The sequence below is a fragment of the Petaurus breviceps genome, unplaced genomic scaffold, assembly GCF_028583685.1.
Source record: "Petaurus breviceps papuanus isolate PSGF00001 unplaced genomic scaffold, PetGlider_PUasm1.0 189, whole genome shotgun sequence".
Taxonomy (NCBI): domain Eukaryota; kingdom Metazoa; phylum Chordata; class Mammalia; order Diprotodontia; family Petauridae; genus Petaurus; species Petaurus breviceps.
The window spans coordinates 30312823-30325885 of NW_027185809.1; the positions used below are offsets into that span (position 1 = coordinate 30312823).

The window sequence follows — 13063 nt, forward strand, 5'->3', positions numbered from 1 at the left end:
GTGTTGATACAGTTTTGGGTACTGGGAGCCATGCTGACTTGCTTTGGGATTGCTGGGAACCCTGAAATGTCATGATACAGGGGAGCTAAATGGAAAGAATTCACAGATTGAAACCTTCTAGTCAAAGTGGGAAGGTTTATTTGAACACCAATAGGATCTGACTAGATTCCTAGTGAATCTCCACTTTGATGGAGATGAGATTTATTCTTATACACACACACACCAAAAAAAAAAGACAGAGAGGATCTGGGAGGATGGGATTAAGGAATGGTAAATACCCTGGGTTGGCCCAGGTGTGACAGTGAAAGGACTTAAGTGGTCTGGGGTAGGTCAAAGAACCTTTAAGAAGTGTGGGGTGTGAGTAAGAGCCCCAGGCCCCAGAGTCTGCCCCAGAGTCAGACCTCAGATACTTAACACCCACACAAAATAACTGGCCCTGTAACCTTGAGCAAGTTACTTAACCCCTATTACTTAAAAAAAAAAAAGTGTGGGGTGGGTGGAGAGTACAGTGAAAGAACTGTCAAGTTAGCTAATTGAAGTGATCCAGGTAGACTGGAGTTTTCCAGATGCCTTGGGCAAGAGACCAGTGATCTGGGCTGCTGAAATGTATGAGAAAAGTCAGGGACTGAGTTGCTTTCAAAGACATGTTCTTTTCCTTGTAGGGATCTGGGTCCCGTCACCCCATCAGTCGTGGTGCACCACCTCTCACATAGGCGAGTCTTTGATTTCCACCAGTGAAGAGAATTCCACCAATGGGCTTTGGGGCTTGGGTTGCATAAAAACAAAAGGCATCAATAAAGCTTCTTTAAAAAAAAAAATCAGAAGCATTTGCATGTAGATTTGCACGGAGATGTATTTTCATTAAGCTGTGCATATTTTGTTTTTAGTATGCTGAAGTTTGGAAATCAATCTGATTTTTGCTAAGAATGAAATACAGAATGTTAGAGATGAAAAGCTGGAGATATGTAGGCCGTATTGAAGCTCAGAAGGTAAAATAATTTGTTTGCAAGTAAGTGGCAGATCCAGGACTTAAACTCAGTTATTTTTAATCCAAGTCCAGTGCTCTATTGCTTAAAATTAGCAATCCACAGGACTTCTATAAGTTTGGCTATAAGTTATTTTATAGAATAAAAAAAATTATTAGTGCTCTCAGAAAAGTGTAGAAGGAAAAACAAACAATTAGCTTGTCAGTACCTGTAGAACCAGGTCTTAGTTGCAGTACTTAAGGCATGCTTTATCTTCAGCAATTCCCTTAAATCTTTTAGTGCCTGTTTTCTCATCTGTAAAATGATGGAGTTTATCGGGATGAGCTTTAATACATTTCTAGCTCCAACACATTGTGATTTGTAGGAAACCATATTCACAAAATTCTGAACCGCGTCTGGAATTGAGACCTAAAGTTCATTTCTGCTTTAAATACTTAATAGCTGCACAATCCTGGACGTATTATTTAATCTCTGTTCCTCATCTGTAAAATGTATGTGAAACTTTCTGCCCTTCCTAGTTCACGGAGTTCTTGTGGAAAGAACAACAAAAAAGATATAGAAACAGAAGGTGCTATAAAGCACTTTTAAAAAGTCAGCAATTATCGCTGCTGAATAAGTTTCATACAAGTGACTTGCAGCTGAAACCTTGTGTGGTCTCCCCCATTAAAATGGGGCTCCTTGAGGCGGGGGACAGACTGCTTTGCTTTGCTTTTTCTGTCTCCAGTACTTAGCAGATAGTGATGCTAGGTGGCCCAGAGGGTAAGACCACCGTACTTGGTATTAGCAAGACTTAAATTCACATTCTGCCTCGGACACTTATTGGCCATGTGACGCTAAGTCAGTCACTTAACCTCTGGCTGCCTCAGTTTCCTCATTTGTACCGTTGGTACCTGCCACATACCAGACTCCAAGACGCTGTTTTGAGCACAGATGTAGTGAATGGGTAGAAAAGGCAAGACCTAGCGACTCATTGGATGTTGGGGGTTAGAGCCCGCCCCCGACGCCCCGCCTCCAACCAATGACCCAGCCCCTTTGAAGGACGCCTGTCACAGCCTCGACGGGGTCTCCTCCCCTGCGTGGCATGATGTTGTCTGCTGCGGGGCGGGGAGGGGGAAGGGGGGGAGGCTCAAACTTCCTGTCCCGCGCTAGAACCGCTTCCGGCGGGAGCCGGAAGCCCCGCTTCTGGACAGACTCAGGGACCAGGGACTGCTGGCCGCCCAGGACGAGAAGGTGAGAGCGGGGATTGTCTGCGTCCGGTCCAGGTCAGCACCAACTTGCGGGGCGGGGCCCAGCCGGTGCACATGCGGGCGGCGCCGCTCCGGGTCTCTGAAGGGAGAGTGGGAGGGGAGAGGGAAGCTGCCCCCCCCCCCCTTCCCAGGAGTCAGCACCGGTCTGGGGGGGCTTCTTGTCCGAGGCCGTCGTGGCCGCAGTCAGGCCTCAGGCCTCTTCCACGGGAGAGCCGGGTGGCGACAAGGAGCCCCGAGATGTCCGGCGGGGTCTCTGGGGGCGACGCTGGCTTATTATCCTCGGGCGTACCCGGCCTCCCCCTCCCTGGGATGAGCTCCTGGTCCTAGGGCCCTGTAAAAAATGGAGGCGGGTGGTCATGCCCGCCTGGCAGAGGCCGTGACCGTCAGGACGTGTCATCATGCCAGTCTGCCCTCGGCCTCCCCGCCCCGAGTTGGGGACCACCGAGGGGAGATCCGTGCCGGAGGGCGAGCCGGCCGGCTGCGACCGCCTATCGCAGTCATTCCGGAGAACGGGAAAGGAAAGGGGCAGGGGTGGCTCAAGGTTTTAACCCTCCTACCTGCCTTTTGTACTGATAGGCCCCATTCATTTAGTTCATTCGAAGTCCACAGTCTCTGATTGAGTTTTGTTCCACCTCCTACAAGAAAAGAAATGAGAGGTACTGTTAATTTTTCTTCTTTAAAGAAAGTTCCCCTTAGATTCCAAGGCACCAAAAATTTCAACCCATTTCATCCGTTTCTTATTCCGGGCTGGAAGTTAATCTTGGACAGTTTTAAATTGGAAATACCTGAATGAAGTTGAGGATTTTAGTCCTTATTTTTGATAGAGTTGGTTTCTGATAATTCAAATGAATAATCCCCCTGGTGCAGTGGCCATGGCATTGGATTAGGACTCCAGCTCCAACATTTTCATTAGCTGGGTGGGTAAATCACTTAATCTTTCTGCGTCTGTTTCCTTAAGTGTAAAATGAGGGGGCCCTATGGCCTTGAAGGTCCCTTTCTGCTCTAAAGTTATGATTCTATAAATATCTGTGTTGTATTTACCTATGTCATAAATATGGAGAATAAAAAGTAATTTCTTTATTTTAAAAGTGGGGGCATTTGTTTTGTAGTTGAAAGAGACCACTCTAGTGCTACTCTATAGTATAAAGGAAGGTTCTGGGACTCAGGAGAGTTAAGCTTGCCTCTAAATGGCTAGGTGACATTTTGTGTCTTTAAATTTTCTTATCTGTCAAGTATGGTGATTGATCCACCTCCCAAATTGAATTGTTCTAAATGTGTTGGACCAAACAGTATAGGTTGAACTTTATGCGGGCCTTTGCAACTCTAAAATTCAGTGGTTTTGACATTATGGTAGTATCAAGTACTCCATAATTATCAGTGGAATTTGTTGATCTTTTAAAGTACTACTCTATACAAAGATTTGGATATTATCGATTTGCTATATTATCATGTTTTTTTCTTTTGAAAATGTTTTGTCTGCAAGATGCCCTAGCATTAGTAGGATTTGTGTCTTAATCTGTTAAAATACAGATTAATGTTGATATCAATTCCTGTGGCCCAACCATGTACAGAGAGAACTGAAAGGGGCAAAGCCACAGACTAGGCAGTGGTTAGAGAATTGTCCAAGTGACCTCTTAAATCAGGGGGCAAGCTATTAGTATATCATTATTCAGATTTTATGTTAGCAATTTTAGCAAACACATTGCTATATATTAATATGTGACTATTAAGCAAATTTTTAAATTTTATTCTTTATGTTGAGGACCATTGTTGACTTATTTATTATTTTAATGCCTGCTGTATGCTAGGTAGGCATTGTAGATGCAAAATTGAGGCAGTTCCTGTCCTCAGGAAACCTTATTTGGTGAGGTACAACATTTTCACACACAAGTAAATGCAGTATATATAAAAATTAACATATAAACACAGTGATTGGGGGAGCACTAACAACTGGGGTAATTAGGAGAGACTTCTTCAGGGAGGTGAATCTTGAAGGGAGCAATGGCACCCAAAAGGTAAGGAGGAGGGAGAATATCCCAGGCAAGGGCTGCTGCCTCTGTAAAAGCACAGGGACAGGAGTGTGTATGCTTTATATAAGGATGAGCAAGTAATCTGTTAGGCTGAAAAGTAGATTGTGAGAGGAGTAAAGTATCTAGGAAGAAACTGGAACTGGAAAGTTACGAGCTTAGTGGAAAAAGTGGAGCAAATACAAAAAAATAACAGAAAAAACAAAAGGTAGTGGAGAGCCACTAAAGGTTCTTGTTTGTGCCAGAGGAATGACTTGCTCTTTGGGTTAGACCTGTGCTTTAGGAATATCTAACTTGGCAGTTATTTGGAAAATAAAGAAAAAAGAAATTAGATTTGAGAACACCAATAAAGAAGCTGAAATCATCCACAGCTGATAATCACAACTGAGACTAAGGTGGTTGTGATGTAAGGGATTGGATGAGGGGAAATGAGAGCAAGGGGTAAAAAGAATTAAGAATAAAATCTCCTAGATTTTAGGACCTAGCCACTGATTAGATGTGGGGGAAGAGTATGTGTGAGTAGAGTTGGAAAGCTAAAAGTGACTCCTGTGTCTTGTAAACCTGGGGGACTGAAGAAGGCGCTTTTAACAGAAATAAGGAAATTAAGAAGAGAAGTGGGTTTGAAGGGAAAGATTCTGTTTTGGACATGTTTTGTCTGTTAACATCTAATGTTTGCAATTGGAGAAAGGAGAGAGATGAAGGCTGCATATATAGATCTGGAAGTCATTGTTGAAACCTTGGAAGCAGTTGAGATCGCAGAGTGTAAAGATAGAAAAGAAGGCCCAGTACAGTACACAGGTGCATCCACATGAAGACCCTAGAGAGATCCATTGGACAGATAGAAAGAGAAATATAATAGAACATTTTCACAGAAATGCAGACAAACTAGTGAATGTGCTATGGTGGTGTCAAGCAGGGATGAGTATTGAAGAAAAAGCTTTTGAGTTTGGTAATTAAGTGATAGTTGGTAATTTTGGAGAGAGTTAGTAATTGGAGTTCTAGTTCAGCTGTGAGACCAGAAGCAAAATTGCAAGGGATTGAGAAATGAGTGAGAGTAGAAGTAGAGGCAGTAAGTATAAACTGTTATTTTCTGGGAGTTTGAGTGTGAAAGGGACAGTAACTTGAGAGAATGATAGTGAAGGGTAATCAGGTATTATCCCAGTTTTATAGATGGGGAGGGGATATAGATGTAAAGGTCACATAGATAATAGGTAGTAGAATTTAATCCAGATGTAGTGCTTTCCATGGCACAACCCTGTTTGTTGCACTCAGTTGTAACCTTGATTATTTGGATCATTTTAAATAAGAAGTGTGCTTGACCTGGTTCTAATTTCATTTTTATTAACTAATTGGATTTTGCAGTATTTTACACTATTTTTTATTAGATTTTATTCAGTATAACTCAAAGTTATGATGTGATAGATATTACCATTTTCCAAAGATGAATGAGGTCCACGTAGATAAGTAATTTGTTCAGGTCACACAATTAGTGGCCGTCAAGATTCTGGTTAAGAGACCTTAGGCTTTTTGACAGAGTACTACTCCTTTTTTCAATTTACTGTTACTTGATGGTGATATTGATTAAAATGAACAAGACATAGAATTATATTGTAGAAGGATGCAAGTTATCAAAAGTTAGCCTTTGGCTTTAATTAAGAGAATAGAAAAGAGCTCTTTAGATGTTATTGATAAGAAACACTCCTGGTTTCATGCATTTACTTTGTAACTATTATTGTCAAGACTGTTCCATTTGAGACTTAATTAAGTTCAAGGCTTTTGTTGTTCTCCCACCGAATTCATTGCAAAGTTTTGTAGAATCTGAAATTTTGTTTTAGTATCTAAATTTCCTTGAATAACAGTAACAGTACAGAGATCTGGCATGGTGAGTGAAACCAAACCAAAATTTAAGAATATGCTTAACTTTGGTCTTATGTCCCTAGCAGTATTGATGTGATTATTGGCCCTTGACTGGCCTTTTTAGGTGGGTATAAAGGTAGAAAGGAGGACAGATAGGAATTGGGCCTTAGGTGGTAGGAAAGAAGTTTATAGGTTACTACCATGTCATAAAGCTATTAATAACTGCTCTTAATAAACTAAGCAGTAGGGGAAAACAGCTATGCTTTAGTGATAAAAAGTGAAAAAGGAGGGAGATTAAGATCAAAATCTCCTTGTTATGAATCAATTGTATATAAAATTGACTATTATTATGTATGGTTTAGATTCATTAATATGTGAAGATTTTGTTATTTTGTAACTCAAACAACAGATTAAAAACATTCATTATTGTGTTATTCATTTTATTCATTGTATCAGATAGAAAGGGAGAGCATGGAGGGTTGGAATCCTGCTAAGGGCAACTGTTGTGCTTGGCTCAGCAAATGTTTTTGGAGGAGTAGATGTCATAGTGGAAGGGCTGCCATATGGCCTTTAGCTATCTGGTCAGTAGATGTAGGCCTTAATTTTTCTTAGGTTCTCTCTTTTTTTTTTTTTAAGTATTCATAGATGTAGGGAGAACTAAATTAAGTTGACTTAAAAGATTTTGGGAAGTTAGGGCTGAGTAATCCAATGGGTTTCTATTTCTGCTGTTTTTATTCTTCTTTGAGATTCGGTTCAACATTTATTAAGCACTTACTGTGTAGTAGAGATATTAAAAACAAAAATGAAACAATCCCTGATGTTGAGGGATTTAGATTTTATTGAGCATGATAATTTGAATAGGGAGAGAACACTGACAACTTTGGGATCTAAAAAGGTATAAAACGAGAGTACCTATTTTGAACTCTTCTGTCTGACACAATATCAAATGCTAACAGTTGGAATAAGACAGGAAAAAAAATGGAGTGATAAACAACAAAATGAAGATGTCATAATATTATTTGCAGATGACATGATAGAAAACTCAGCTATCTCAAACAAAAATTAATTGAAAATGTATTCAGTAAAGTTGCAGGCTTTAAGAGATACTAATGTTGTATGTTGGATCTGTGATCTCCATTGCTGTGGATATTCTCTGCAGTGATGCAGATTATAGCCATACATGCCTGCTTTTCCTGTTTGACTGAAAAAAATACTTTCAGTAAAGGTTAAGATAATTTTAAAAATTTCATTTAAATGTTTGGAAATTAAGTTTACATTTGCACACTGTCTCAAAAGTTAGTGCCTTTTAAAGCTTATTAATCTTAAAACTTCAATTAATAGTGAAGATAATATTGTTATTGTTAATTTGAAATATCCAATTCATTTTTAATTTGGCCCACCAGTGAACACAGAAATATATGTGACTTTCAACAGGACAAAACTTGTAAAGCTGAAATGACCGAAGAAGAAAAATAATTAAGGGAACATTCTGGCTGGGCAAAATTGGTGAAGTAAAAATGATGATATTCCCAACCTTAATTTTAGTATTTAAAGTAATATCAAGCAAAATAGCATAGAATTGGATAAAATACTAGACACAATTTACACAGAAAAACTTGGTAAGATTTTTAAGGGGTTCATGGAGGAGGTACAAAAAGCCAATGAATATAGACCTGTACTTCTAAAATTAAGGGATTGATTAACTATTGTACATTATCATAATGGGAAGCTATAATGCAACTAAGATGGGTAAGTATGAAAAATATAAATAAAGTTAGGAAGACCTTTATAAAGTCGTGCAAAAAAAAAACAGTACCAGAGCAGAATACACATTGTGACTATACAAGTAAAAGAGTAAAAAGGAATATAGAAGAAGAAAGAAAGCTGATAGGAACTTAAAGGGAATAACTGACAAGTTAGAAATATTTATATCTTGTTACTAATTTTTTTTTTTTTTTTGCTCTTTGGAGGTGGGGAGGCAGGGCAATTGGGGTTAAGTGACTTGCCCAAGATCACATGACTAGTAAGTGTTAAGTGTCTGAGGCTGCATTTGAACTCAGGTTCTCTTGACTCCAAGGCTGGAATCTCTTAACTGTGCCACCTAGCCACCCCATCTTGTTACTAATTTAAATGTAAAACCTTTTAAAAAAAAGTTTATCATGGTTTTATTGAATAGACAGTAATTTTTTTTTTGGAGGGCAATTGGGGTTAAGTGAATTGCCCAAAGTCACACAGCTAGTTTTGTGTGTGTGTGTGTGTGTGTGTGTGTGTGTTAAAAGACAGTAATTTTTTTTAATAATCACTATCCAATGGGCCTAGTTTATAGATGCTGATTGTTTTTTATATTCTTGAAAGAGCTAAGTTTGTTAACTTTTAGAATACAATATGACTGACTGTTCCTTCTCAGTGTTCCAGTTTTCACTAGGTGAAGAGTGTAAGTCTGTCCTAGAAGCCCTAAAATCAGTTTCCGTTAAAATCTAATGGACAGAAAGGGTAGGAAGTGCTTATTAAGCATCTTTTAGCTCATTTCCTGATTTCTTTTAGGTTTGGGATCTATTTCCTTGATTTGTTTAGAAGGACTGATAATAGGAAGTAGGCATGCCTATTGCTGCCAAGTACATGTACAGCTGTACTGGTAGAACCACTCAGTTGTCTCAGGAGCAGACTTTATTTTAGTGGTAGGTAGTGAAAGAAGGAACCAGGCAGTATGCCAGGTAAAACACAGGGTAGGAAGTAAGTACAAGGAGAAAGAGGACAAGGTAAGATAGAAGAAGCAACTGAAAGGTATGTTGCCAAGCTGGATTTTTACTTCTATGGATTAATTTTTGTTATAGGATCATTGCATGCAAGGGTAGAAATGGGGGAAGAATGTGAAAGAGAGAGTGAGAGTGTTGTGAAAGGCAGACTCAGGGAATCAGTTAATTTTTTTTTTTTTAGCAATTGGGGTTAAGTAACTTGTTCAAGGTTACACGACCAGGTGTTTCTGGGTGGGTGCTAAATGCCTGAGCCCAGGATTCAATCTCCAGGTCATCCTGACACTGGAGCCAGTGCTCTTACTCGATGTGCTACCTGGCTGCCCCAGAATCAGTTAATTTTGTGTGAGAAAAAATTAGAAGTGTGTTTTCATATACATTTTGTAAAATGTTATTTCTACAGGGTGAAAAATAAGGATTTCATTCAAACAAGTATTTATTGAGTTCTCCTTGGATTTATTTACACTGAACATTTTGGTTTTTGGCTAATTCTTTTATTCATCCTTCTAGTAATAGCTATTCAAACCAGTATGGACTCAAATGCCTAGTCTCTGAAAGAATTTAGCCTGTAAGAAAGCGAGAATTTAAATAAAAATCGGAGATACCACACTGATACTGTACTCTTTTAGTGATCAGTGTTCACTGCCATGCCCTCATCATCATGACAGTGGTAATGGTGGGAAGCAGTAATGAAAGTTTCTGTGACTTTAGAAAAAGTTTTTTGGGATGATTTTTCAGAAACTTGTTTGCATCGTGGATTTAGTCGAGAACTTGTGATTTTGAGTCGTTTTTACCAGGAATTCTGAGCTGATTATGTTTTTCTTTTCTATTTTAGGTTAAATTGACTAATTGCCCAGAGCAACTTAGCTACGAGAAGATCATTATACTCTGTTGGGAAATATGAGAATAATAGGAGGTGGTTGTTGACTCTGAGTTGAGCATTGTAACTCCCCTTAACGGCTACAGGATTTGGAAGCTGAATCAATGTTATCGGATGAGTTAGAGTCCAAACCAGAGGTGAGCATAATCAGCTGGGTTTATCTTCCTTCCATGGGCTGTGGCCTACAATTAATCCTCAGTTTATTGTTTTTTTTGTTAGAAAAGGATTTCTTTAGGAATTTTGAATTGGTGCTCTATCCTGTTTCCTTCACAAAGTATGTTTATATTTATAAAGACTGGAAATTATTGTAGGTAATTTATAGTGACAAAATTTATATTGTTGAGAAGTAATCATGTTGTCAGGAACATACCATATCCTTTTTTATGTATTCCAAAAAATATTTCAGATACTACAGAAATGTACTGCTTTTATTTGTTTTTTATCGATGGTCATGGACCTGTTGTTACTATTCCTGTTCAGAAATCATGGAATCTTAGATTTGAGAGAGACCACTATCCCTTCCAACCCATACTTAATAAGAATACTCTTTAAAAAAGAAAATTGGTGTTTTATTTTCCCCCAGTTACATGTAAATTTTTACACTTGTTTTTAAAACTTTGAGTTTTAAAATCCCCCCTCCCCTTGAGAAGGCAAGCAATTCAATATAGGTTATACATATATAATTATGCAAAACATATCCATAACAGTCATGTTGTAAAAGGAAACAGACAAAAGCAAACTGAAGAAAAATAAAGTAAAAAACAATAAGCTTCAGTCTGTGTTCAGACACCACCAGTTCTTTCTCTGGCGATAGATAGTATTTTTCATCATAGGTCCCTCATAGCTAAGACATTCACAGTTGAACATCTTGTAACATTGCAGTTACTTTGTACACGTTTCATTTCACTTTACATCAGCCCATGCAAGTCTTCCCAGGTTTTTCTGAGCATCCTGCTCATCATTTCTTATAGTACATTAGTATTCCATCATAATCATACCACAATTTGTTCAGCCATTCCCCAATTGATGGGCATCCCCTCAATTTCTAATTCTTTACTGCCAGAAAAGAGCTACTATAAATATTTCTGTACATACAAAAGTCCTTTTCCTTTTTGTTTTTTATCTTTTTTGGGATACAGAACCTAGTAGGGGTATTGCTAGGTCAAAGGGTATATGCATGGTTTTATAGTCCTTTAGGCATAGTTCTAAGTTGCTCTACAGAATAGTTGAATCAGTTCACAACTCCACCAATAGTGCATTAATGTCTCATTTTTCCCGCATCCCCTTCAACATTTGTCATTTACCATTTCTGTCCTATTAGACAATCTAATAGGTATGAGGTAGTATATCAGAATTGCTTCAACTTGCATTTCTCCATTCAGTAGTGAGTTAGAATATTTTTTCATGACTATAGATAGCTTTGATTACCTCATCTGAAAACTGATTATATGTTTTAATCATTTATCAGTTGGGGAATTGCTCTTATTTTTATAAATTTGACTCAATTCTTTATGTTTGAGAAATGAGACCTTTATCAGAGAAACTTGTTTCAAAATTTTTTTCACTGTTAATATTGCTCACTGTATTTCCCTCCATCCTATTTCCCCACCCCCATTTATTCTTATTCTCTGTCTCCTTTTACTCTGTCCCTCCTCAAAAGTGTTTTTACTTCTAACTGCCTCCTCCTCTAATCTGCCTTCCGTTCTCTTATACCTCTCCCCCACTTATATTATCCCCATTCCCTCTTACATTCCTGCAGGGTAAGATGGATTTCTATATACTCAGTTGAGTGTGTATATTATTCTCTCTTTGAGCCAGTTCTGATGAGAGTAAGGGTCACTGACTTCTACTCACCTCCCCGCTCTTGCCTTCTACTATAATTTGGAGGAGTTTGGGGGAGAGCTTAGGCGAGTCCCTACTTTTACTCTGCCATCATTGCTCCAATAAGAATCCCTTCTACAGGGCGGCTAGGTGGCGCTGTGAGTAAAGCGCCGGCCCCAAAGTCAGGAGGACCCGAGTTCCGTTGCGGCCTCAGACACTTAACACCCACACAAAAAAATACTAGCCATGTAACCTTGGGCAAGTTACTTAACCCCAATTGCCCTCCAAAAAAGCAAAAAAAAAAATAATCCCTTCTACAACATACCAGCTTTTCCTTGAAGACTACAAGGAGGAAACCATTACCTCCTGGGGCAGCCCACTGACTTTTTTTTTTTGTAAAAACAATGTAACAAATACATATTGTTTTCTGTGGTTTCTTCTAAGTTTTCTTTTGTTGTGTGCTATATACTTTTTTTTCCTCTCCACACTTGACCCTAGAGAAGGCTACAATTAAACACCCACATACTTCCCACACACACACACCCCCATACTGTACATACAACTTTTTTTTTTTAAAAGCAATCGGGGTTAAGTAACTTGCTCAAGGTTACACAGCCAGTTATGTCTGGGTGTGGTGCTAAGTGTCTGAGCCCAGATTTGATTCCCCAGGTCATCCCGACACTGGAGCCGGTGCTCTTACTCTCTGCGCTACCTGGCCGCCCCTATACATACTACTTTTAATCAGTTTTTCCTCCAGAGTGTATAGTATCTTCCTTCATAAGTCCTTTGTAATTGGTTTGAGTGTTTGTGATATTCAAGGTGAATTTATCATTCAGGTTGTTCTTAGGACATTATTTCTATTACTGTGTACATTGTTCTTAATACTGCTCATTTTACTTTTCATTATTTCATGTAAGTCTTTCCATTTTTTTCTAAAATCAGCTAGTTTATCATTTTTTATAGGAGAGCAGTATTCCATTATAATCATATGCTACAACTTGTTTATCCATTCCCCAATTGAAGAGCATCTGTCATTTTAGCGAATCTGATAGGTGTAAGATGATATCATAAAGTTATTTAATTTGCATTTTTATAATGATTTAGAGCATTTTTTCATGTGACTTTGTAGTTTTGATTACCAAATTCTAGTTCTTCCAAATGTCTTCATCAAAAAACTGTCTGTTGATATCCTTTGACCATTTATTAATTTGACTGGTATTCTTATAAATTTGACAGTTCTTTATAGATTTGAGAAATGGGATCTTTATCTGAACCACTATCTATGAAAAATTTTTCCTAATATTTTTTTGCTTTCCTTCTAATCTTGGCTACATTGGTTTTATTTGGATAAAGCCTTTTTAATTTAATATAATTGAAATTATCCATTTTACACCTTACAATGTTCTCTGTCTCTTGTTTATACATGAATTGTTCCCTAACAGGTGTCTGCGTGCAGTGTCCCTTCATTTGAATGACTCCTCTCTCTTCTTCC

General features: G+C 38.4%; 1 protein-coding gene across 3 annotated transcripts in view; it reads left to right on the forward strand.

Moving 5' to 3' along the window:
* Positions 1-2073: 2073 nt before the first annotated feature.
* Positions 2074-13063, forward strand: part of ZNF410 (zinc finger protein 410) — a 43845-nt gene continuing 32855 nt past the window's right edge. For 2 of the 3 annotated variants that reach the window (XM_069092187.1, XM_069092185.1), the window contains exons 1-2: positions 2074-2216; positions 9706-9887. Coding sequence is in view for 2 of the 3 variants with exons in the window: in XM_069092185.1 (XP_068948286.1) it covers positions 9855-9887 (33 nt within the window). In the remaining variant the exon portion in view is untranslated. Of the gene's footprint in view, positions 2249-9705; positions 9888-13063 lie in introns of all 3 variants that reach the window. The other variant, XM_069092186.1, reaches the window with a different exon arrangement.